This window comes from Amblyomma mixtum, chromosome 10 (genome assembly GCF_055824585.1).
Source record: "Amblyomma mixtum isolate Tamu chromosome 10, ASM5582458v1, whole genome shotgun sequence".
NCBI lineage: Eukaryota > Metazoa > Arthropoda > Arachnida > Ixodida > Ixodidae > Amblyomma > Amblyomma mixtum.
In genome coordinates, this window is record NC_143021.1 from 63,556,312 (window position 1) to 63,583,212 (window position 26,901).

A 26,901-nucleotide genomic window follows, 5' to 3' on the forward strand; every position below is an offset into this window, starting at 1 on the left:
TGTAGTCGACGGACTGTCAGATCACAAGTGTGTTTTCATGCAATTTAATGTGGTTTGTGAGCCCCATAAGCCGAATTTCAATATTGTTAAAGATTTTACCCGTGCTAACGACCATGCTATTACTGAACTGCTAGCGTCGTGTTTCGGAGATTTCGTGACAGGCAGTGAAACGTGTGGTGTTGATGCTTTGTTAGAGCAGTTTTATAATTTAGTACATAGCTGTGTGCTTCATTTCGTCCCCACAACATGTGTGAAACATAACCCGAAGCATCCGTGGTACACAAGAGACATAATTCATCCCATAAGACGCATCAAGCGCTGGCGCAAGCGCAGCCGGCCAGGAAACGAAAGCCGCGATTCACTACTACTTTCACTCAAGTCGGAGCTAAAGACAAAAATGACACAAGCTAAAAACTTTTACTTCAACACAACCCTGTCAACATTCATGAAAGAGAACGCATCGAAATTTTGGAAAACAATATTACCCTCTTCCCATGACTCTGTATCCTTCATTATCAACGAGCAGCATTGCACTGATCCCGCAACCATTTCTGAAGCCTTCAATAGCTACTTTCACTCTGTCTTTCATCCTGATGATGCTACCAATCCTCCCTTCATTCATAGCTCTGAACACCAGTTACCCAACCTCGAAGTAAGTTACGCTGGGGTTCACAATCTGTCAGTAAAAATTGACACAACTAAAAGTGTGGGACCAGACGCCATACCTAACAAGTTTTTAAAGAGGTACTCGGAATGGAGTGCCCTTTACCTTACTGTGATTTTCAACAAATCACTGGACACATCCTCCGTTCCCCGGGCTTGGAAAATTGACAATCTTATCCCGGTGTTTAAATCTGGCGATAAACAACAAATTAGTAATTACCGACCGATCGCCCTAATTTCCACTTGCTTCAAGCTTCTTGAGCACATTATTCACAAGCACCTTGTTCAGTTCTTAACTTGTCATAATCTACTGTCACACTGTCAGCACGGTTTTCGATCTGGTTTTTCCACTGTCACTCTGTTCATTGAATTTACTCACGACATCGCTTCCGCTTTAAATAACCGTGATCAAATCGATGCAATATTTATAGATTACTCCAAAGCATTTGACATGGTCTGCCATAATAAGCTTCTTCATAAACTACGCACCATGTTTAACGGCAATAAGTTACTGGACTGGATAACCGACTACTTATACTTAAGATCTCAGTTCGTCACTTTTAACCATGCACAGTCATCGCCAGTGACTGTAACTTCAGGTGTGCCCCAAGGGTCGGTGCTTGGGCCTCTAATCTTTATAATTTTTATTAATGGTGTAGCTAATGTTACTAACGGCACCGCAGTGAAGTTACGCCTATATGCCGATGACTGTGTGCTTTACCGCAACGTTGCTAACGCCGATGATCAACAGGAACTAAACAAAGTGTTTTCATTGTTCTGGGAATGGAGTAATGCATGGTAAATTAAAATTAATTTCACTGAAACAGTTGCAATGACCTTTGATAACAAAAAGAATCCGCTGCATTTCTCTTACAGTAACAACGGTAACTGCTTGACCCACGTCAGCGAGTTCAGATACCTGGGCGTTATATTTTCGCATAACTTATAATGGAAGGCTCACATAAATAACATATCTGAGAAAGCACTTCGCAAACTTGGTTATCTCAAACGAACCTTAAAAAATGGCACGAAGGAATGTAAATTAACTGCTTACAAATCACTAGTTCCACCCATCCTGGAGTACGCCTCAATTGTCTGGTCCCCTCATTACGCGCGCGACATTGACCGTTTAGAATCAGTTAAAAAAAAAGCAATAAGATTCATCTTCAGCCGGTATGATCGCAAGTTTTCACCTTCTTCCCATATGCACAGTTTATCTTTAAAAACTTTAGAACATAGGCGCACACGTGAACGCACCATTATGCTGCACAAGATCGTTCACACATCATCTGGCATTCAGGCACCCTCCACAGTTGTGTCATCAAGCGCACGTACAACCCGACGGAACCACCCATTAAACATTGTTTCCTTCAAACCACATATAGGTTGTTTTAAATTTTCTTTTTTCCCTCTAACCGTTGAAATTTGGAATGGATTGGACGGCTCACTTCGTACATTGCCAATTGAAGAGTTTGTTGTTCAGTTGCCTGACAATTTGACCCGTTGATCTGTTTTTAATACGTCTGTGTTATCTATTTCTATGCTACCCATGTTATTTGTTTTTACTCATGTATTCACCCACTCCTGCTATGTCTCTCCTCAGAGACAGCAGTATTTATAAATAAATAATAAATCTATTGTGTCAATATTAAAGACATTCCTCGATAATAAAAAGGGAAGTTTCAGCCTAGCCGATTTCCGATGGTCTGCTAAAGAAAATTCCAGGGAACTGAGCATTTATGTGACCGAATCTTTGGGTGAATATTTTGATAAGATTAATATTTCTGCTCTGCGTTGCTGTGCCTCGAGTCTTTGAATTAACCAGAATTTAAAGTGGTCCCAGATAACACTGGCATCTAAAGGTCTCACGTATGTTAAATCAGCTATAAGTTTCGCAGATTGAGAGGGTGTTTTAATTTCTGACGCAAGAACCATAGTGTTTTTCTACTTTTGAACAAATCTGATCTGATTAATGTGGGTACTCCAACGTAAGTCATTATCAATGGTTACTCGTGAGTATTTGGCTGCATCTACTGTTTGTAGTTCGGTGAAACCTAGCATGTAAATGTTATGAAGGGCATGTTAAATCTTGTGCGTTATTGTTAAGACGAATGTTTTTTCCTCACCGATTTCCATTTTACACTTGTTGCAACATTGTTTAACACTAATCAAAGCATCACTTAACAATTTTTAAAAGTCTTTGGTCCTTATTTCTCGATAAAGTAAACAACAATTAGCGAAAAGCCGTACAGTAACATTTTTATGAATATTAGAAGCGATTTCGTTGATATAAATTAAAGATAAAACTGGCCCAAGGACAGCTCCCTGGGGGACGCCGGAAGTTACGTTCAAGCATTGTGATCTACAGCCATTAATATCTACATATTGGGCTCGATTTTGCAAGTACGCGCTTATCCACTGTATCAAACTACAATTGATTCCCGTCACATTTAGTTTCTCAATAAGGTCAGTGTGGCACACTCTGTCGAAGACCTTAGACATGTTGAAACAAATTTCGTCAACCTGTACCCTATTATGCAGTGCCCTTACAAAGTCGTCCGTTGTTTGTAGTAGTTGTGGCACAATGGAAAATTTTTGCCTGAATGAAGTGTAGTGTCTGACGGAAACCCGTGTGGTCGGGATGGTACGTGACAAAAATAAAAGTCGCCGGCCAAACGAAAGGATGGGATGACGTTTCGGCTCCCCCACGGGAGCCTTGTTCACAATGAGGCATAACGTAGCTGCGTCGTTTATTTATACACCGCGCATGAGCGATCCCAGGCACCTGGCGCAGATTGGGGGCAAGTTTCCGTCATTCCGATTAAGCGTATGCGCTGTCGTCTCAATAATCAGCGATTCCAGATAAAACCGTTAGTTCTCATCTCTTTCTTTTGCGATCTGCCCAGTTTACGTATGTTGTGTGCGGCGGACACCGAGTGCTCGGCAAGCGCATTTTGATCTGCGCGCCGGTTTCTGGCGTCGCTCTGGTGATCACGCATTCTTCGCTCAAAGTCACCCCACTCGCCGACGCACACAGACGAGCAGTCCGCACATGGGATCCAATACACAACACCTGGGAACTTTGCCTTCTTCAGCTTGTCTTCGATTTGCACAAGCTGACTCCTAAGTTTTCGAGCTGGCACATGCGTGGTCTTTACATCGTAGGACCCAGTGGTGTAGCGAGAAATTTTGTTCCGGGGGGGGGGGGGGGGGGGGCTCATGTCGCAGCACGGCCTCATTATATAATTTTTGGAGAGGTCAAACACAAGAAAAATTACTGCAGTGCCATTGAATATGCCATTGTGTATTAGATAACACTACGAACTGTCTACACAAGTGAAATATGCATTTTTTAAAAGCCGCCGCGGTGGCTCAGCGGTTATGGTGCTCGGCTGCTGACCCGAAAGACACGGGTTCGATCCCGGCCGCGGCGGCTAGAATTTCTTTGGAGGAGAAATTCTAGAGGCCCGTGTACTGTGCGATGTCAGTGCACGTTAAAAAACCCCAGGTGGTCGAAATTTCCGGAGCCCTCCACTACGGCGTCTCTCATAGCCTTAGTCGCTTTGGGACGTTAAACCCCATAAACCAAAGCAAACCATTTTTTAAAATAAAAGAATGTATTCTTATGTCTTAAAAATCGTGGCAGATATAACTGATACCCATGCTTCCTTGCTTTTGCGTATTTAAGAAGTAAAGAAAATATCACAGGAAGTCGAGAACTATATCAGTCCGCAACCAGCAAAGCAGTGCATGCCGCTGTTATGAAAAACGTAAAGGCCATGAAATTATTAAGTACAGGACAAATATTTTAATTAATCTTTGCCTTGCAAGAGCCTTTATATTTTTGTACATATGCAACGGCCACGAAAAAATACCAACGACGCTGCCCTTCGTTCCAGTGTACTGCGCAGCAGCAGCTGTCACCGGTCATGTATTGCGAGTAATTGCACCGAAATTTTAGTCGCAACAACGAGCACACGCATAAACGAGGAGTTGTGCAAAATATGCATTAGAAGTGTGAAGATAAAATGGAGTATTAGAAATGCGAAGATACAACTGGATAAAAGCTGCTGTCCCATCACGGGACAGCAAGGTCAGTGCATATAAAAGGCGCTCCTGCAAGCTCCTGCTTCAGTGGACACGGCGGCACTGCCGTGACAATGTCACCAAGCGTACCGCTACCTGTGCAGGTTGGTGATGAAAAGTATGGCTTTCGTAGTGATAACCCTTGTATACTAGTGCTGCCGTGTCCACACGGGTTTTTCAATTACGTGTGTGACTGTTTTTCGATTTCATTTCTTTTACTCAAGTTGGCTGGAGACATTGAATCCCATCCCGGCCCTGTTACTGAAAAAATGTTTTCTGAACTATTCAGCACTCAGAAAGAAATATTGTCCAAAATTTCAGAAATTCAGCAAAAGCAAACATCGTCTGAGTCACGCATTCTGGAAATAAACACGAGGCTTCAGGCTATTGAAAACAAACTGCAGAGCCTTGACGGAACACACAAAAGGCTTGAAGACTTAGAAACTGCTATGGAAGGTCACGGCTTGACAGTCAATAGTATCTCCAGGCAGCTTGACGATTTAGAAAACCGATCTCGTCGCAACAACCTTATAATTCGAGGTGTAAAAGAGGAAGGGCGCGAATCTGAAGAGATCTTGCTGAAGAAGGTAAATGACAACATATTCTGAGAAAAACTTGGACACAAACTTAACTCCATCGAAAGGATTCATAGACTAGGAAAGAAAACGCCGGGCAAGGACCGTCCTGTTATTTTGAAGCTGAATGATTCTAGAGATAAGGTGAAAATTTTGCAGAACTGCCACAAGCTCAAAGGTAGCCAAACAAGCATGTCAGAGTACTATTCTAAAAGAGTTGTTGATATCCGCAGAAAGCTGTGGAATTCGTCAGATGTGGAAAGAAGCAACGGCCTGAAAGTTAAGTTACTTTTCGATAAGATTAAAATTGGCGAGGACCTTTACATCTGGGATGAAGTAACCAGTCAGAGAGTGAAGTGACATACCCCTGCAGAAAACGGTCAAGTATGACTCAATAACTCCCCCACGCAGGCTTTAAGGCGATAAACATAAATGCCAGAAGCATTGTAAATAAAGCAACCGCCATTGAAAGCATTATCCTGGAACATGAAACACATATACTAGTAATAACCGAAACTTGGCTTCCTCAGGATGTATGGGACAAGGAAGTCACGCCGCCAAATTATTTAATAGTGAGAAGAGATCGGATAGAAAGAGGGGGCGGAGTGGCAATAATGGTCAAAAGCGGTATAGTATTTTCTGTTCTGGAGGGTCCAAGTGACATTGAATCAGTATGGATAAAAGTTAGGTTAAATAACCGCTCGGTGATAGTAGGTGGTGTGTACAGAGCCCCAAACTCCCCTGTAGACGTGCTTATTAGCTTAAGAAATTTCATGGACAGGAATATAAAACAGGACGACTCAATCCTACTTTTAGGTGATTTTAACTTGCCCGGAATTGACGGGAATACTCTCTCCTTTAGTGCAACGGATATGCCTAGCTGTAAAGAACTAATTGAGCTTGCATTTTGTCATAACCTAACTCAAGTTTTAGAAGGTTACACCAGAGTATGCGAAACAACATCATCACTTCTAGACCTAGTCTTTATATCCTCAGAACTGCTACCACATCTTCGTGATTGCGAAACCTGCGAAGGTATATCTGATCACAAAATTGTAACAATGGTTTTTGATATGGTGCCAGATCGTTCGCATAGCAAACGTAAGACGTTTCTAAACTTTGCAGCCGCTGACGACGTTGGTGTGTTGGAATGCCTCGAGGGTTCATTTGATGATTTTATGCATCTTGCCGATAATGGTGCTACCGTCGACAAATTATGGGCCTATTTTTCAAACATGGTGGAACATTGTATTACGAACTTTATTCCAAAGCTTTCAAAATGTACAGGGAAGAAGAATCCCTGGATCACAAGAGAAATCATACACCTGAAACGGAAATTAAAAAGAAAACGGAGGGCAAACAGGATTAAGTCTGTTCCTGGCGATAGCAGTGCAATTAGCCAAATGAGTAAGCATCTCAAGCATCTTGTCAAGGTGGCTAAGGACAAGTTCTATAATGTAACACTAAAAAAATTTTTAATAGAGGCACCTACTAAATTTTGGCGCTATGTTATTCCTTCAAAGCCTAAAAAAATAGAGACAAAATTAATGCAGAAAGAGCTGAAAACCTGAACTCGTTCTTTTCATCCGTCTTCACTTCTGACGACGGCTTGTCACCAGAAGTAGCAGACGCGCCTGGCTGCCCTCCAGTTCAAGACTTAGAAGTCTCAGAGCAAGGAGTGCTTAACTTGCTGCTTCAATTGCCTGTAAAGAAAAGCCCTGGCCCTAATGGAATCCCCAATGAATTCCTGCTTAGATATGCAGAGTGGGTTGCCAAATACCTAACAAAAAACTTTCAAATATCCATTACCTCGTGTTCTTTCCCGTCCGCTTGGAAATATGCCAAAGTTATTCCGGTACATAAGAGTGGCTCTTCATCGGTTGTCAATAATTTCCGACCAATTTCTCTCCTTTGTACATGTTCTACGTTGCTTGAGCATATTGTATTTAAACACCTTATGGAATATCTTGAAAATAATAACATACTTCATCCTTCTCAACGTGGGTTCCGAAAAGGCCTTTCTACAATCACCCAGCTCATAGAAACCGTTCACGATCTTTCCGAGGGAATAAACAGCCGTGGTCAAACTGACATATTATTCTTGGACTTTTCAAAAGCATTCGATAAGGTATCCCATCCAAAGTTGCTGCTAAAGATTAATGCTATATTCAGGAACTCCAAAATAACACACTGGTTTTCTTCCTACCTCACCTCCCGTGAACAGTTTGTACACCACGAAGGTTTTCAATCGCCTTCTTCCCCTGTGGTTTCAGGTGTTCCACAGGGAAGTGTCTTGGGCCCCCTTTTATTTTTGGTCTTCATAAATGACCTCCCAAAAGCTATCACAGTCCCAATCAGACTTTTCGCTGATGACTGTGTCGTATACAAAACAATTAGGACTCCAACTGATCAAGAAGAACTGAACGCTAATCTTCATGCAATAGAACATTGGTGCGCTAAGTGGCAGATGGTGCTTAACTCTGACAAATCCGTAATTATGTCTGTTACTAGAAAGAAAAATATAATGATATACCCTTACTCCATTGCAGGTAAACCAGTTAATAGAGTACATCAGCATAAGTATCTCGGCTTAACCTTCACTTTTGACCTTTACTGGAATACTCACATAAATAATATATGCTCTAAGGCACGCAAAACAATTTGGGCACTAAGACGCAAAATCCGTAATGCAGCTCCCGATGTAAAAACACTCACTTATAACACCCTTGTAAAACCTGTAATTGAATATGGTAAAATTGTTTGGGGTCCTTACACTGCGGCTAACAAATTAAAAATTGAGAAAGTTCAGAAACGTGATTCCCGTTTTACTTTCAATAAATATCGCCGAACTGATTCACCGACCGAATTATGTAAATTAGCAAACCTTAAAAGTTTAGAATACCGCACTAAGGTAGATAGGCTGAAGTTTCTTTACCTTTTAATCCATGGCCACTTGAATATCAACACATCACCATATTTAACAATACACCCTAATGAAACATCAAGACATCGCCATTCCATGTATATTCCTGTGCCGCATTCTTATAACGATTGTTTTAAGTACAGTTTTTTTCCTCGTGTTATTAAAGAATGGAACATGCTGCCAGAGTCCATTGTAAATATTAACTCCCTCGACGCCTTTCTAGAATGCCTGAAATCTTACCTGGACCGTAGTACACCAATGTAATAGTTTTGCCTCAGCACTTGCATGCGTTATTCTTATCTACTGTTTGATTTTTCCTTTGTTTTATGTGTCGATATCGCAGTTGTGAAATGTACCTTGTTTTGAATGTGAATTTATTAGGTTTTCCACTCCTGTAATAGCCTGAGAAAGGCTGACAGTATCAATAAATGAATGAATGAATGAAGACCAGAAAGTGTCAATGGAAACAAGGTCACTGTATATATGCACAAAACCTCGCAACAAGATATTTAAATACACGTACGTCTCCATTAAATCTACGTATCTAAGCAAAAATCACTCTATATATTGCGTCAAACAAGGCAAATAAACATCTTGCGCAATCACATGTAGTAAACTTTACACACGTAAAGACAGACGACCCAGGCAAGAACAAAACTATGATAGCAGAAGTCTCGACTTGTACTTGGGCCATGCTGCGGTCTCTAGAGCACCATATTGTTATAATAATAGAGGAACAATGTAGAAATCAATACGAAAGTACGTATTTTTTAACTGCCTGCATGGCGACAATTATTCTGCACCCATAATTACACAAGAGTATTCCTTTGGTTCAAAGCAGAAGTAAACGCAGTTAGCTAAAAGGGAAAGAGAAGGACAAACGAAAGCTACGAATGATGCCGCAAGTTGAAATAACCAATATCCGAGAGCGTATGTTGGGAAACGCCACGTGGGCAGGGCTTTCAATAAGCAAGGTCAATTAAGATGGGTTATTGATGTCCTTAAAATTTTCGTATTCGCATGGTAAGTTTGATCATCATGCTAACGTCTTCATCGCTGATAGATTTGTTTATCACTAACCATGACCCTAGTATGATCACATCTGGAGTAATAATTTCTGACATCAGCGATCACTTGCCAATATTTATGTGTGTTAAAAACATGTCTAAAAAGAAGCGTAGTTCAACATATTCTTTCCAACTTATATCTGAAAAAACACTGTCCACATTTAGAAACTCAGTAGAAAAGAACAACTGGAGGCCTGTCCTTTTAGAAAATGACGCCAATATTGCTTACGAGGCATTCTTAAGCATTCTGAAGCCGATTTACGAGGCCTGTTTCCCAATATTAACAAAAAAACAAAGGCGTCACAGTCGCAAACCATGGGTCACACCGGAGTTGGTGGCAAAGATAAACACAAAGAACATCCTATACCATAAGTTTATTAAATCGAGAGCTGAATGTGATCTGACAGCGTTTAAGAAATATCGAAACCGCTTGAATACTGAGCTCAAGAAAGCCAGAAACGCCTATTACACAAATCAATTCACGTCAACTTGTGGTCGTGTCGACATTATGTGGAAGCGGCTAAACGCAATTTTGGGGAGAAATAGCAAATCAGGTGAATTAAATATGCTAAATATTGATGGTGTAAGTATAATTAGAAAAGAATTAGCAGATACGTTTAATACGCACTTTGTTTGTGCTTCTAGAAATCAAGTACCGTATAACAATCTCAGTGATGTTGTTCATATAAGCGACACTGTTTCTCAAGCCGGTTGAAGAAGCAGATGTAACGGCAGCCTTCCATGAACTAAACAATAGCACATCCATTGATATTGATGGCCTCCAGATAAAGCCTATACGGTATATTTTTGACCTTATTTTACCATACATCACGCATATCTTAAACCTTTGTTTCATTACCGCTGTATTTCCTCGTAAAATGCAGATTGCACGTGTAACAGTTATCTTTAAAAAGGGTGATAAAAACCAGCTCGGAAATTACAGGCCAATATCCATCTTACCCGTGTTTTCTAAGCTATTAGAAATAGTAATACTTAGAAACTTTTTGCAGTTTGAAGAAAAACACAAAATTATAACAGCGGCTGAGTATGGCTTCCGTAAGCACCGCTCTACTGAACTTGCACTATTAGATCAACGAGAATATATATTGAACGAACTCGAACATAATAGGATAGTCATTGGTATTTTTCTTGATTTTTCGAAGGCATTCGACTTATTGAACCATACAATACTTCTTCGTAAACTTGAGCGTTGTGGCTTCCGCGGCCATGCACTATCACTTGTGCAGTCATACCTCATGGATCGCAAACAGGCAGTAGCAATAAATGGTCTCCTCTCAGATATGCAATCTGTAGGCTGTGGCGTTCCACAAGGTAGCATTTTGGGTCCATTTCTGTTTAATCTCTACATCAATGACATTGTACATGCAACTCCATTCGTTAAATTTATCATCTATGCTGATGACACCAGTATTTTTCTTGCCGGAGATAATGCAGCTGAACTCACAGATACTGCAAACAATGCACTGAAGCAAATAGAAAACTGGAGTAGCAGAAATGCGTTGCTGATTAACACAGCAAAGACTAAAGTCGTTGTTTTCAGAGGTAGAAACAAGAAGGTCTGTCTCACTGAGAATATATTCCTTCAGTCCGTACCCTTAGAAGTTGTGCCTTCATTTAAAACATTAGGTATAATATTTAATGAAAGAATGTCATGGGATGATCATGTTAGCTTCGTAATAAATAAATGTTCACGTATTATTGGTCTTCTTTACAAGAACCGTGAGATACTGCCGCGAAATGTAATGCTAATGCTATATAATTCATTGATACAATCTCATTTCAGCTATTGCCATTTAACCTGGGGTGCAACAACAGCAGGCAATCTTCAGAAACTACACTTGTTACAGAAAAAATTTCTAAGAATTGTTGAAAATGTTTCGCATACCTACCATACGGCCGCACTTTTCTTATAGTATAACTTACTTCCAATTACTAAGCTTTATGACTATCGTCTGAGCAAATGTGTGAAAAACGAGGTGTTGAAGAATATATCTTTTCTATCCAAATTAGCTGGTTTAGAAAAACGACATGCAATGTACAACACAAGAAATATAGCACAATGGAACGTAAAAACATACAGAACTTTCTATGGTAATCAAACATTAGAAAATAAACTACCACGACTTCTTAACAAACTCGCACAAAACGATATTGATCTCCAAAACACAACACGCCACAAATTGTTCGAGTATTTTTTACACTACACCTAACCTTTTTTTTCTGTGATTTGTTTAACTAATTCTTCTTTCTTTCACCATCATTGTAAGTTTTCTTTCCAGCCAGGACAATGCTGTTGATTTTATGCTGACTACTGTAACCTGATAACAGCTCTTTTATATGTTTTTTTTTTCCTTTGTTATCTGTATTTCCTGTATTTTCTTTTTTTTTCGTGTGTGTGAAAAAAAAAACACTGCATTGCTGTCAAAGTGGGGGCCCGTGGCCTTGTCAAGCTGTCAAACGGCAGCTTTTACTACGGGTCCCCGCCATCATCTGTACCATGGTGGCAAAATAAAATTTGAATTTGAAATTTGAATTTGAACTGATGCTTGCGTTACGTGACTCCAGGTGCATGAGCGTTGTCACGATATCCAACCCTATAGTTAGCAGTGGTCGCGCCAAAATGTCTTTTTGAGTCTGAAAAAGACATTGTAGGTGACAAAATCCAGAATGACTTCCGGCGCCAGTTGTTTTTTTGGTCAGCGGTGCGTGACAGCTCGAAAAATTTCGGGGGGGGGGGGAAGCCCCCCCCCCCCCCCCCCCCTGGCTACGCCCCTGGTAGGACCGTAATATGCGCTCCAAAGGTTCTTTGATGCCAGGAACATAGAGAATCGCGGCTCGTTTCTGGGTAGCGGGATTAGCTTGGAGCCTAGGACGTCCCATTTGGCGCTGTACAGACTCCACGACTTGTACAGGATAGCCACAGCTGGTCAAGTCACGCCGTACACACGCACCTGAATCCGTGCTGGTTAGAAAAAAAAAAGACATTTGTTTCTTTCATGTACGCCTAGTAGATTTATTTAGATATGAAGCGTTCTAGAAGCTGGCATCAGACACATGTCAGTGAGAATGGCCAATAATTTTTCGTCATTTTGTCGATCTCCTGAATTATGTATTGGCACTACCTTTGCTAAACGCCAGTCATGTTGAATCAAGGTATTAAAATAACCAGCAGATAGTGCGAAATACGTTCCGCCTATATCCTTAAAAATGAATTTGGTATTCCTTCTGGACCACCCGATTTACTTTCGTCAACATTGAGGAGGTGGTGGTGGTGTGACACTTTTATTGGAACATCCTTTCTATTAGGCGTTCAGCACGTCCTGGGCCAAGGCGACGAGGGCACGTTGCAGCTTCAGATCCAGGAAGGCGAGCCAGATGGGCCACGGTGGGGGTGGGGGGAAAGGATAGGCGGGGGACTGCAAGGCTGCGTGGCACTGTGTAAGGCAGTGTTCTATGTCGGCTTATGTGTGTGGACAGTTTGGGCACTGAGGTGTGGAAGTGTACCGGTATAGATAAAGTTTGGCTGGTGTATGTAGGAAATTAAACTGTATTCGGTGAAGAATGCGAGCTTCAGGGATCGATAAGGATGGGTGGTGTGGTGGTGGTAAATCAGCTAAGTCCAATTTTTGCTGCGCGTAGTATTCGTCGACAGTGCGTTTGTAAGCCCTGACCGCCTGCTCCGTCGGTGGGCTCGTCCATGGGATCCCCGGCGCCCGGTGTATAGTTTCGCAGGCAAACTGGCGAGCCAGCTCGTTGCCGGGAATGCCATGTGACCAGGTTCCACCGAATGGCCACCGGTCTTGGGCTCAGTGCGATGAGAGCGCCATCTAAGGCCGATCAGGTAGGGAAGGGGAGGGCTCTTTCGTGGAAGGCACGCAGAGCTGCCTGCGAATCTGTATAGCCAACGTATGCGAGGGCGGGGGTTAGGGTGGCAAAGTGTGGGGTGGCATCTGCAATCGTGTGTATTTGTAGGGCGAGAGTGGAGGGTGGGGAGGTGTATGGACCGGCTGTGTGAGTGTTGGTTGTAGAGAGGGAAGGCTGGAGGAAGAAGGCTGCTGTGGAGCCCGCGGTTTCCGTGAGACAGGCGTCTGTGCAGGCCACCGCCGCAGCGTCCAAAGGTGGCTTGTGGTTGTATGCGTATGCTTGGCGGCGGCCTGCGTGTGTGTGTGCGGACATGTTGCGTGGAAGGGGTGCGAGGCGGAGGTTAGGGAGGTAGATCGGAGACTACGGTGGGTCTGGGAAAGAGATGGGTGCGTAGGGAGTCTGGGATAGTATCCACCGCCCAGCTGGTGTACTGGACAGGCGGATGATTTGTCTCTCCCGGTGCAGGTTAAGGAGGGCCTGAAGAGGGTGGGAAAGGCCTGTTCTGTACAGGGTGTCTGTAGAAGCCTGAGGGGGGAGTCCTAGTGTTGCTTTAGATACTGTATTGAGGGCCCGGGTTAGTTTGTCTTGTTGTGTACTTGTAACTGGGCAGTAAGGTATGTAGTAGAGGAATTTTTCAGAGCCAGCGCTTGAGCAAGGCGGCTGGCGTGTGTCTCAGAGAGGCCGGCATGTTTTAAAACTACCCGGCGCAGTAAGTGTGTTATTGAGTGGCATGTGCGTATGGACTGATTGATGGCAGAGGTGAAAGTGTTGGAGTTGAGTGGCATACCCAGGATGCGACAAGAGTCGACACGGGGGATGCGCTGTCCGGCTAGGGGGAGGGAGATGGAGGGGTTCACCGGCGAAAGTCTGACCACGAAGTGTGTCGCACCTTCGCCCTGCGTCGGGGCTGTTATGTGGGTATGTTGATGACAAGGATGGAATGGTCGCTAAGTAGGTATGTGTCAGTATTGTGCCAAGTAACATGTGGAATGCATATAGCGAAGGTCAGGTCGGGTGTGGTGTCTCTGTGACAGGAGGAACCCTGTCTAGTGGGGCATAAAAAGTCATTCAGCAAATAGTAGTGTCGAGAGTATATATGATCGTGGAGTAAACGCCTTGCTTTGTGTGTGGTTGTGTAGCCTCACTGTGTGTGTGGTGCGTTGATGTCGCCTGCCACAAGGAGCGGAGAAGTGATGGTTTGGAGGAAGTCGAAAAGGTGGGCTAGGAGGGAATGCTATTTGCGGGGGCTGTAGAAGCTAACGGAAATGGTGGGAGGGGATGTAGGTGCGAGGAAGAGCTCGACAGCAACTAGATGCTGTGTGAGTATACCAGGAATTTGGAGGACTGAGAATTTGAGGTCTCTTCGGATATATGTTGAGACCAGCGGTGTTCGATCCATATAACTCGCATGAATCGCTCTGTATCCCGGGAGGGTACGTTCGCCTCTGGTTTCCTGGAGTAGGAGACCAGAGGGGGGGGGGGGGGCGGTGAGGAGGAAGGGTGAGGAGATGCTGGGAATGGGGCGTACGTGCTGTGCGGATGCATCGGCAGTTAGATTGGAGAAAGCTATGGAATAGGGGGCGTGTCATAGTGTGATATGTCCTCGGGGTGGGGGCTGTGGGGACGGCCACCGGGCTTTTTCTTTTTAAGGATTGGGGAGTCAGATGAGGAGGAGATGGCTGTAAGTGTATGCTGAATTTGTTGTATGAATTCCGCCTGCTTGGCGGCGGCGTTGGAGAGTGTAGTAACTAGAGCTGTGAGCTGAGTTATCTGCAGTGTTTGTGCTTGTATTTCTTGTTCAGGGCCTTTTGGCGTTGTTGTATGGTGTCAAAGAGGGAGGCGAGGTGGTTCATGCGTGTCTCAAGTGCATGCGTGTCAAGTTGAAGCTGGGCTAGGGCATCGGATTTGTCAGGTTGTTGTGTGGGGGGTGACGGAGTGTGCTGGTGCGGGTTGGGGAGTTGAGGAAGTGGGAAGTGGCCCACCTGGGTGCTATCGCGAGGCTGGTGGTTCTTGGCTCAGGACGATGGCGGCATCCGTGCTGGAGGCTGAGCTCCGGGTGGAGGTAGGTTCTTGGAGTCGGCTTGGTGCGGTAGTGGTCGCTAGTTTGGGCGTCAGGGAGCATTGTGTTGGTGGCTGCGGAGGTCCTTGCAGGACATCTGCATAGGTCTTGGTAGTGGCAGTGTGAATGGTGAAGGCAAGATGCTTGCCAGGGGAATGGTTTGGAGTGTTTGCGGGGGTTTCAGGGCTGTTGCCCGACAGATGGGTTGGTGGTGGGTCACGGGGTTTCGCCTTTGTAGAGGGCTGTGCTCGGGCTTGATCCTGCTGCTTGCACAGCCCTCTGAAGAGGAGAAACTATATTCCCTCGCGAGATATTTTTATGCCAGGGAATCTTGAACATGGTATATATCACGGCGGTAGTTCGGGCTCAGAATTTTGTTTCAGTGGCACAGAAAATACAGAGTGAAAGACCCTGTTGGGTTTAGTTTATTGGGGTTTAACGTCCCGAAGCAACTCAGGCTATGAGGGACGCCGTAGTGGAGGGCTCCGGAAATTTCGACCACCTGGGGTTCTTTAACGTGCACTGGTATCGCACAGCACAGGGGCCTCTAGAATTTCGCCTTCATCGAAATTCGGCGGCCGCGGCCGGGATCGCACCCGCGTCTTTCGGGTCAGCAGCCGAGCGCCGTATCCACTGAGCCACCGCGGCGGGTAAACTCAATTATAAAATGCAACCATGAAGGCATACAAAACATAAAGGAAACTCGTCATACACATCAAAGAAGAAACAATGATGACTGTCGGCTGCGCATATGTGTGCGTCTTTTGCATTCGCTACACGTGTCATTAGTATTGTTCACTGCGTAATGGCGACAGATGAGCGTGAATAGCGTAAAAAATCTAGGACAAATGAATGGCAGATGAACCTGTATTAACTTTCTCCAGCATTCGCTGCCTCACCGGTCCTGCTTTCCTCCGCGTGTCCACCATTTTCGGCTGCCACCATCTGTGCAAACACATGCATGAGTTAAGCGCTCGATGGCAAGGAAATTTACAGTTTCCGCAAAACACCGGTGTGCAACAACGCTTTAAGGTTTGAAATAAAACGGCAGTGTGGCAGCGCACATTTTGTTATTATACACTTTTAGTTGGGCGTACGCAGTAAGCTTCCGCACGCATCGCTTACTGCGTTGCGTACGCTGTATATACTGTAAGTACGACACTTTTATCTGGCCGTGCCGTAGCGTCCCTCAGGGGCACGCGTAAGCGGTAGCTAGTGACAAGACGCCAAAGCGCATCAGCGCTGTGTTCAAGAAGTTTTCATCCGTAATTACTGATAGCTAGGGTGGGTGCACTGCCAGCCTTTTTCGTTCCAAGAAGAAAAAACTATCCAAGTAGAACAAAATCTAACAAATGACTAAAAGCTAGACAACTGCTTCGCCAGGTGTCGTTCTTGCGAGGTAAACACAGGGCATTTAGTTAGGCCTAAGAGCTTGAAAATCGACAAATTATCACTTATACCTCTACGCGTGGGCGAGAGGTTGCGAAATAAAAGCGAACCGCTACCATTTGAGCGAGCTATTGCGTCAAAGAATCGAGCGGTGACATGCATTTATTCCGAAGCGGGCGAGCAGGGCACCGCCATCTTGTCAACGCAACCCGTAACGTGCCCGTAGCGCACGCACGCAACAGCACGATACGTGCGTACGTACGCAAGCGGCCTAGCGGTACGGAATGTTCTGCGCATGCGCACTCGCGACGTCACGCGTAGCGCCACCTGTGCCAGCGTCCTCGGCAAAGCATTCAGAAAGCGTGCTCACTTACGGCAGCCATCTTTATACGGCAAGGCATGAGGGATGGAAGCAGTGCAAAGACGAGGACACACTCACATGTTATAATCGACAAAACGCCCACCTCTGCAGGGCCGGGGGAATGGCGCGCCGTGCCGATGTTCGTGGCAGCTGCTGGAGTCCGCCAAGCCTTGCCCGCTCGGAACAAAACTGACGCTTGCGAATTCACTTCTCGAAATTCCATTTGTCTCCAACGTTCGTTGCTAATAATGCAAGCGTTTGGTTTGGTATTCCCGGGCTACAAGGTGTCTTTGACACGCTCAGCAGCAGTGGCACCGGACGCTCTCCCGACTTGGCGCCTGAAAACTGCATTTTACCTTTTGCAGCCTGCGGCATCTACCGAAGATACGACAACCACTGGATCTACTCTGACAAGGATCTCAGCTGACAAGGATTCATACGTCATCACAAGCGTCAGCGCCGTCATCGCCTGTACGCTACAAAAAGAAGCCATCGCAAGGGCCAGCTGGACACACGCTCAGCAGCAGTGGCACCGGACGCTCTCCCGACTTGGCGCCTGAAAACTGCATTTTACCTTTTGCAGCCTGCGGCATCTACCGAAGATACGACAACCACTGGATCTACTCTGACAAGGATCTCAGCTGACAAGGATTCATACGTCATCACAAGCGTCAGCGCCGTCATCGCCTGTACGCTACAAAAAGAAGCCATCGCAAGGGCCAGCTGGACACACGCTCAGCAGCAGTGGCACCGGACGCTCTCCCGACTTGGCGCCTGAAAACTGCATTTTACCTTTTGCAGGTTGGTGGAATATATTCTTTGGTATCTTTTGTTAAAGTTACGGTTGCCACTGCTGCTGAAAGCCTACAATGGTTCACACTTGTCTTGCCTGCCATGAATCCATTGATGAAGATGAACCATACCTGTCATGCTCAGAGTGCACATACCAGTATCATGTAGGATCGTGCTCAGGTGTAACTGAAAATGCGCACAAAAAGAAAAATGAGGCCGCTAGAAGCTCTTGGAAATGTGCAACATGCAAAACTGCGAAAGCACGAAGCAAACCAATCAACACAAAAGAAAACGCCGAAGTTGAAATAAATATTTCAGAAGAAATTTCAGAAATCCATCAAAAGCTACGAGAGCTGCTAACAATAAAGACTCAAGTTGATGCTCTTCAGAGTATCGTTGCCACTGTGGATGGCATCGAAAAATTTATACAGGAAATGTCCAATAAGTATGACGAAGTGCTAACAGAAATGAAGCAGCAAAAAGATGATATATCTAGCCTAAAGAAGAAGGTGGAAAAGCTTGAGCTGGAAGCCAAGGAACAGGAAATCGATAAACTCAAGCAGCATGTCAATGATATCGATCAGTACAGCAGACGACTTAATCTAGAAATACATTCAATTTTTTCAATTCAATTCATTTTATTTTCCAGAAAGATTCTGGCGGATTCATAGGCAAAAAGCTGTTCCTGACAGCTTGACAAAGGCCTATAAAACCACCAACGAGGCAGTAGGTGATGACCTTATGATGCAGAATATTGAAAGAAGAATAAAATATGTCTAACACACAGTATATGACTGCAAACATGGATAATGGCTGAGTAGAAAAATGTACATTAACAAGAACATACATTAACAAGAATTACATTTTAGAGCTTGGCACCAGTTTTACAGAAAACAGTATTAACGAAGTATCGATTATAACTTCAAAGGAAATTTACACATATTGTTTTAGAAATACAATTATGTGGCATACAAAAAAAATAAAAGACATTAAGGCTAAGCAAATAATAGCATGAACAAACTATCCATCAAATAGTTAACCGGTAATATATCTAGGAAAAGGCACATAATACACACAATCTCGAAACCAACATTATACAATTATAGCTAAAATGAGTACACTTGTGCACATCTGGTATAATTTGTAAATAAAGGTACAGCTATGTGGACAAGAATTGGTCAAGTAACTGTTTTAGTGTTGGCCTAGTTATGTGTTTGTATTTATTTAGAATGACTGGAAGATTATGCTGAAGTGTTTGCACTTTATAATTTGTGCGGAAACGAGGTATGAACCATGGATCAGTGTTCCGTGTATGAGTGTTTTTATTGAGTTCTAAAGAAGCTAATGACTTAAGGAAATGCCTGAAAGAATCCATTACTAAATAAAATGATCGCAGGACTCGAAACTCGTAAGCACGTTTGATGCTAATTATATTGTACGACTGAAAATATTCTGCTGTTGACGACAGGAAGTCTATATTGGCGATGTTACGAATATTTTTTTTTTGGAGTACGTATATCCTCTGGACATTTCTTTGTGATGTAGTCAACCAAACTAAATTGCAATAGTTAGTGTAGGAGGCAAACAAGGCATTGTAGACTTGTAGTTTTATTTTTGTTGGTAGAAAAGAACGGCAACGTGATAATGCCCCTGTAACTGTTGAAAGCTTTTTGCAGAGGTTATCTATGTGAGAGTTCCACATAAGATGAGAACTAAATGTTATGCCAAGTATCTTGATTTCTTCAACAATCTCAATAATTTGGCCTTCGCAGCGGATATCTTGCTCAATTTTAACTAACTTATTTCTAGCGCGAAAAATAACTGCTTTGGTTTTTGAGGGGTTGATCTTCAGCTTATTTGATCGTGACCAAAAGATTAATTTTTCAAGAATGTTATTACCCTTGGATATAAGAGTATTAACATCACTGCCTGATAGCAAAATACTGCTGTCATCTGCGTACACGATAAATTTAGCCCCCCCGTCAATATGGGCAATATCGTTTATATAGATGATGAAAAGTAATGGGCCCAAGATGCTACCTTGTGGTACACCAGTTAATATTGGTAGAGGTGAAGATTTATGATTGCCAAGGTGAACACACTGAGTCCTATTTTTTAAGTATGACCGAAGTAATTCAAGAGATTTGCCACGAATGCCATAATGTGTGAGCTTAAATATTAAAATGTTGTGATCAAGAGAATCGAAAGCCTTACTGTAGTCAATAAAGAGACCAAGTGTAAAGAGTTTTTGATCAATATTTTGCAACACAAATTCTTTAAGTGATAGAAGTGCAGATTCGGTTGATCGTCCCCTTCGAAATCCAAACTGGTTATCTGAGAGCAAGTTACGCGTGTCCAAAAGCTTGGTTAATCGTACAGATATTATTTTTTCCAAACCCTTTGAAAAAACAGGTATTACAGATATTGGTCTGTAGTTTCTCGCATCATTTTTATCCCCGCTTTTATATATGATGGATACCCTAGACCTCTTCATGGCAGTAGGAAATACACCTTTTTCTATAACAAGGTTGAATATGTATGCGAGTACCGGGACGATATGCTGCAAAACGTGTTTTACGGGCGTAATCTGTAAGTTATCTATATCCAGGGCTTTGCTGTTCTTTAGATTCATAAATGTGCTGTAAATTTCATGTTTAGTTATTAAATGGAGAGCAAAACTCTCTACAGGGCTATTGTCGGTAGGCTGAACAGGAGGAAGGCAGCTGTCTTCTGCGGCAATATCGACAAACACTTTATTGAAATGATCAGCCAGTTCTTTACCAATAAGCTCGCGGTTATTGTGTACTGTTCTGTCAGGAATAACATGTTTATTTTGGCGACCTAAAACATTATTTATCGCCTTCCATGCAACTTGTGGTTTTTTGCTAATGATATCAAAGAACAGGTGTTCATAATACGCAGTTTTTGCGCGCCTAAGTTCTTTATTTACTCTATTTCTATAAGACTTAAATTCTGTTAACGTTTCCAGGAACCGAGTTCGTAAGAAAGCATGGAAAAGTTTATTTTTCTTTTTAATCATCCCGAGAAGGTATGGTGTGATCCATGGTTTCCTAACCCTTTTCGATGGCTTGAAAGTTCTAAAAGGGAAGTGCATTGTGTATAGTTCTACAAAAAGTTCCATGAATTTTAAATATGTTTCATTTACATCAGTAATTGTATATATAACTGACCAGTCCTGCGCACCAATATCTCTTTCGAAAGAAAGGAGAGCCTCTTCAGAGAGGGACTGAACTGTAACTATGTCTCGTCTTTAGGTTCTCTGCCCAAGTCGGTTACAGTAGAACATAAAGATTGGACAGTGATCACTAATATCAAACGCGATTGTTCCGGCATGGGAAATGGTGTTTTCAATATTTGTAATAAAAAGGTCAAGAGAAGTGGAAGAAGAAACCGTCACTCTTGTGGGCGATGTAATTATGTTAATAAAGCCAGTAGAATAAACAGTGTTGTTAAAGTCTTGTGCATTCGAGCTATCACTGCAAACGTCTGTGTTGAAATCACCGCCACAAATCAGCGCAAAATTGCCATCGGAAACAAACTGCAAGAAGTTTTCAAAAAAATTCATGAACTCCCTAAAATTGCCCTGTGGAGGGCGGTAAACAACAGCTATTAGTTCAAGGTTCTGCTTTAAAGTTAGGATTTCATAGTCTGCGGTAATAATACAATATTCAGAGAGAAGTTCGTAATCCCGAGTAGGTTCAACATAAATTGCAACACCACCCCCTTTGCGGTTAGTACGATTCATGACAAAACTCTTATAATTGTCAAAATGAAGTATGTCGCCCTCATCATAGTACCATGTCTCGGTCAACATTATTATGTTATATGAAAAAGAAAACTGACTTAGGAGATAAGATATGTTATCATGCTTTCCGGGTGCGGAGCGTGCATTAATGGATTGCCTCAGCATACCAACGAAAACCTGCTAGCTAAACTGAACCGACTGGCTGATGATGTTGAGCTTCCTCAGCTTTCTGAATCAGATATTGAAGCCGCCCACCGGCTACCCTCTGGGAAAAGCACGGACACAACTGATAAGCCCGCTCCTGTTTTAGTACGTTTCATCTCCTGCCTAACTCGTGGCAGATGGCTTGAAAAAAAAAGCAGTTTGAGGGATAGTAACTCAAAGGTGTATTTGAACGAAAACTTGACTGCGCAGAACAAAGAACTGTTTTGGCACGTGAGGACGAAAGCCAGTGAGATGGAATACAAGTTTGCTTGGTGCAAAAACGGAAAATTTTACGTTCGGCGTACCCCGCGTAGCCGAACCATCAGAATCAGCATGATGGACGACCTACAGGAAATACGATGAACTCACTAAACCGTTTGTACTTCTCTAACATGCATTATAGGCTCATGTCGTCATGCGTTGATATGAACAGCTACCATGATTCTGTTTCCTTTAGACATGTAAGAACTTCTCTTGATAAACGGCAATTGTCCTTATTTCATTTAAACGCACGCAGTCTTAGAAACAAAGAAGAATCTGTGACTACCTTTCTTGAATCTCTAGGACATAAATTCGACATTCTATGTTTCACTGAAACCTGGTTCTCTGAAGATTCCCCGAATGTTCACTTCACCGGGTACAAATGTGCCTCAGTATCGCGAAAATGCAAGAGAGGAGGAGGTGTGGCGTTCTATGTGAAAAATCACCTTGACTTCGAAGTCATATCGGAATACTCAATGCTAAACGCCAACTATGAGTGTTTAATGATAAAATGCGCAAATACTTTGCTTTTAGTTTTGTACAGACCACCCTCTAGTATTGCTTCCACTTTTTTTGTGTTCCTTGAAACCCTTTTAGAATATTGCCTGCATCTTGCACTTCCGGTTATCATTTCCGCTGATTTTAATATTGACTTATTATCAACTGACCCAAACAAACAAAAGCTTTTAGACATCTTCTTTTCGTATGGCTACCGAAATGTTATCCATGTTCCGACACGAGTGACAAACCTATCAGAAACTCTTCTTGATCTATGCTTTACAAACCAAGAAACCAGTGATTCTGATGCGGGCGTTATTATGACAGGACTAAGTGATCATATGCCGACTTTTATTTTCTTTCAACCGAAAACAAAAAAAACGACACGTTTCTGCATCAGAATCATCCATTATGTATAGAAGAATATATCCTGAAAATATAGATTATTTTCAACGCTTGGTTGAAAATACGAACTGGCATCCAGTTCTGACCACGTCTGATGCCAACGCATCATATAACATGTTTGCAGAAACGATGAAAGAAATGTATGATGAAGCGTTTCCATTGGTGGAACTTAAGAGACATAAAAAGTCCAGAAAACCGTGGATAGATGCATCTCTCCTGAAGAGAATAAAACAGCGGGATAAGTTGTTCGCCCTTTTCATAAAAACGAAAAACTTAGCTTATATTTCCGAATTTAAAAAAGTACGAAATAAACTGGGCTCTGATATCAAGAGAGCACGCTCTCTTTACTATCAGAAAAAATTCGCTGATACACGTGGCAACTCAAGTAAGCTTTAGAAAATGGTGCATGATCTAGCTTCGGGAAAGGAGCAGTCGAGTATTGGAAACTTTATCATCGAAGGAGTACCTTTTTCCGGTGAATCGCTGGCAAACAAATTCAATGAGCATTTCTTAAATTCCGGGACCACAGAGTCGTCTGTAGTACATGATCTTGACGCAACATCATATATAACCTCCAAAGTAGAAGCCTCTATTTTTATGTCTCCCACTACAGAAACAGAAATAAATAGCTTAATCCAGAATTTAAACAACAGCAGTGCTTGTGGCATAGATGAACTAAAACCCGAACCTATTAAAGCAGTATCTCATTTCATCAGTGAACCACTGTCCCACATATGCAACGTCATTATAAGTTCTGGCACGTTTCCTCAGAAACTTAAAATCGCAAAGGTATCTGCTGTTTTTAAAGGTGGTAATCGAGCAGACCTTAATAATTACAGGCCAATTTCTGTTCTCCCTATTTTTTCTAAAGTTGTCGAAGAAGCTCTAAACGTACGACTGTGGAATTTTTTCAAAAAGCACAATGTTATTATCAAGGAACAGTACGGCTTTCAGAAGCAGAAGTCCACGGAAATAGCACTGCTCAACGTGAAAGACAAAATACTTGAGAACTTCGAACGCAAATTAATTACAATAGGTGTTTTTATCGATTTCAGGAAAGCTTTTGATTCTGTTAAGCATCACATTCTACTGCAAAAACTTTACTACTATGGAATTAGAGGAGCGCCGTGGGACCTAATAAAGAGCTACCTGCAAAACCGCCTTCAGTACACCAGCGTTAACAATAGCAGATCGAACACATCTCATGTCATACACGGTGTTCCACAAGGCTCCATACTTGGCCCGCTTCTTTTTTTGATCTACATCAATGACATCACAAGCATTCCACATGCACCAGATATAATCCTGTACGCTGACGACACGAGTCTATTCTTTTCGGGAACTGAACTACACCATCTTCAGCATCGCGTGAAAGAATGGTTAGGTAACTTATCTCACTGGCTGACAGCAAACAAATTAGAATTAAATACAAATAAAACAAAGTACATTATATTTAGGCCTCGCAACAAGCTAATTATAGGTGAAACACCTATTCACTTCGACGGACAAGTCATTGATCGAGTTTTATCGCATAAATTTCTCGGAGTTTATTTCCACGAAAATTTTGATTGGTCTGTTCATACAAACCATGTGCGCACTAAAATATCGCGTTCTATTGGCTTACTTTGCAAGTTAAGGCCACTAATTCCAATCTGGCTTTTAATACAACTTTACTACTCATTAATTCAATCACATATTCATTACTGCCTGCTCGTATGGGGAACTACAACCAAAACCAACTTGGACAGCATCCATGTGCTACAGAAAAGGGCTTTAAGGCTCATAGAGCGAACATCCGGGCTCTGTCATTCAGCACCGCTATTCAGGAAACATAAGCTCCTAACCGTTCGAAATATACTGCATCAAAAACTAGCCCTCACAATATATAGTAGCATGAAGACCAACCCTGCCACCTTCTCCAAGCAATACCTCGAGAAAAATCACTCCCACAACTTACGAAATAATGCGTGCAGAAAAACAAAGCTGCGAACAAATTACGGTACCCAAATACTATCTTATTGTATACCAGAGTTCTTAAACAAACATCCTTTTATCAGACAAATGTTAGACGAGAATACTGCAACCATTGCTTTTAAGAACACTCTCCTTGATTATTTACTGTCACTGCAAACTTAGACTGATAGCGTTTTTTTTTGTGATGAAAACTCTGTGCATATTTGCTTGCCTTTTAAGTTTTTAGACTTGTGCTTTATGCCGTTTTAAGAAACATGTTAAAGAAATTTTCCTTTTTTTTTCAGAATGCCTTTTCACATGTATAATGTGCTCTTTAAATAAGATGTTATAGTTCTCTTTGAATCTTCCTCTGTGTGCTGTGCCGGTGCTCGCACTGCATTGTCTGAACAAGTGTCAACTTCTGGGAGGGGGGGGATGGGGGGATGGCGCTTTGTCAGGCATCTCACTGCCTTTTCGCCATTCTCCCAGACACTTGTACCTGTCTGAATAAACTTCTTATCTATCTATCTATCTTAACCGCACGAACATTTCATGAGTAAACTTTGACAGCAAACTTGCGTGGTACAAACATGTGCAAAAAATAACTTTAAAGATCTGCCAACAGATTCGGCTAATTTGCTGCACTCCCTTTATGCCATCAAAACCCTTCCTGCCCTCTACTACAGTTTCATTCTCTCTCATATTACATATTCAGGAGGTGTTCGTGGTTTAATATATAGTAGCACTCTTGCCCCCGTAAAGGTAGCTCAAAACACAGCTCTATGGACAATCCTGTTCATTACGAGGCTAGAATCAGTTACTTCCGCTTATAATTTACTTAATATACTGCATTTGAATATTTTTCTGATGTGGCATGAACTGGTAATACTTCTCAAGCTGATTCGCAAATTCTATTGCTTTTCCTTCAGTTATAATTACCAACATCGCCACCAAGTACTAACTGCAAACATCTACCACATCTTTTACTGCCCAAACTTAAGAACAAACTACGGATAATTTTTATTTCTTTTGTAGCAATACATTGAGTCCAAATAGCATTACGCCATGAACATCTTTCCACTCATATAAATCCACCTTGCGAAAACAGGCTCTCCTTTTGCTTCCCAACCGCAATAACTAACCATCGTGCTTTAGTAGTGACCAACATGTACTTTCTGTTATCACTGTCCGTTATTCATTGAAATTTGCGTTCATTATATGCGAAAGCTTTTTTTGTATTTATTTTATATTTTTGTAGCGATGTTTTATATCGCTCACATTGAGAAAATATCTCATGTCTAATCAAAAGGATACCTTCCACAGCTCGCGCTCGAGTTCTGGGGTCCCACCTGTGTATTAAAAACGTGCATGCATATATTAGTTGCCAACAAAGAATGACTGAGGAAAGCGTGATTGCACCAGAGACAGCTTTTGAATCGAATACGAATGTGAAGTTACTATATTTGCATTGTATTAATATTCTAGACGCTTCTTCCAAATTCCGAATACGCTGACACCCGTATTGAAACATTACTACCAATACTGACACGTGCGCGATACACGCTGATGCCATTTTCATCGTACGCAGCGGACAGCGCCGCATCTGTCAACTCGGGCTATGATGGACGCCGCTAGTGGAGGGCTGGGGAAAATTCTGACCACCAGGGGCTCCTTTACGTGCACTGACATCGCACAGTACACGGGCCTATGGCATTTCGCCTCCATCTAAATGCGGCCGCTGCTGCCGGGATCGAAGCCGTTTCTTCCGGGTCACCAACCGAGTACCATTACCACCGAGCCACGGCGGCAGCATTATGTTTGGTCCGACCGCCCCTAGCGACACCGGTGTGGTTTTTTGTTATTTTTGTATTTCGTCGATTAACTTTCTGTATTACTGAAGGCCCATTAAAGAAAAACAACATAGCTCTAAGCCACTAAGTACCTTCTATCATGGTAAATGTTACACAAGGCTTGGCCAATCAACTGGTAGGTACAAAAACCATCACTACTCGTA

General features: G+C 42.6%; 1 protein-coding gene across 1 annotated transcript; it reads left to right on the forward strand.

Annotated features, from left to right (window-relative positions):
* Nucleotides 1-17,777: 17,777 nt before the first annotated feature.
* On the forward strand, nt 17,778-22,133 carry LOC149325948 (uncharacterized). Its single transcript, XM_089564424.1, has 2 exons — nt 17,778-18,412; nt 21,715-22,133. Exons 1-2 carry the CDS (start codon nt 17,878-17,880, stop codon nt 22,131-22,133), a joined length of 954 nt encoding a protein of 317 aa, XP_089420550.1. The 5' UTR covers nt 17,778-17,877.
* The last annotated feature ends 4,768 nt before the right edge of the window (nt 22,134-26,901 follow it).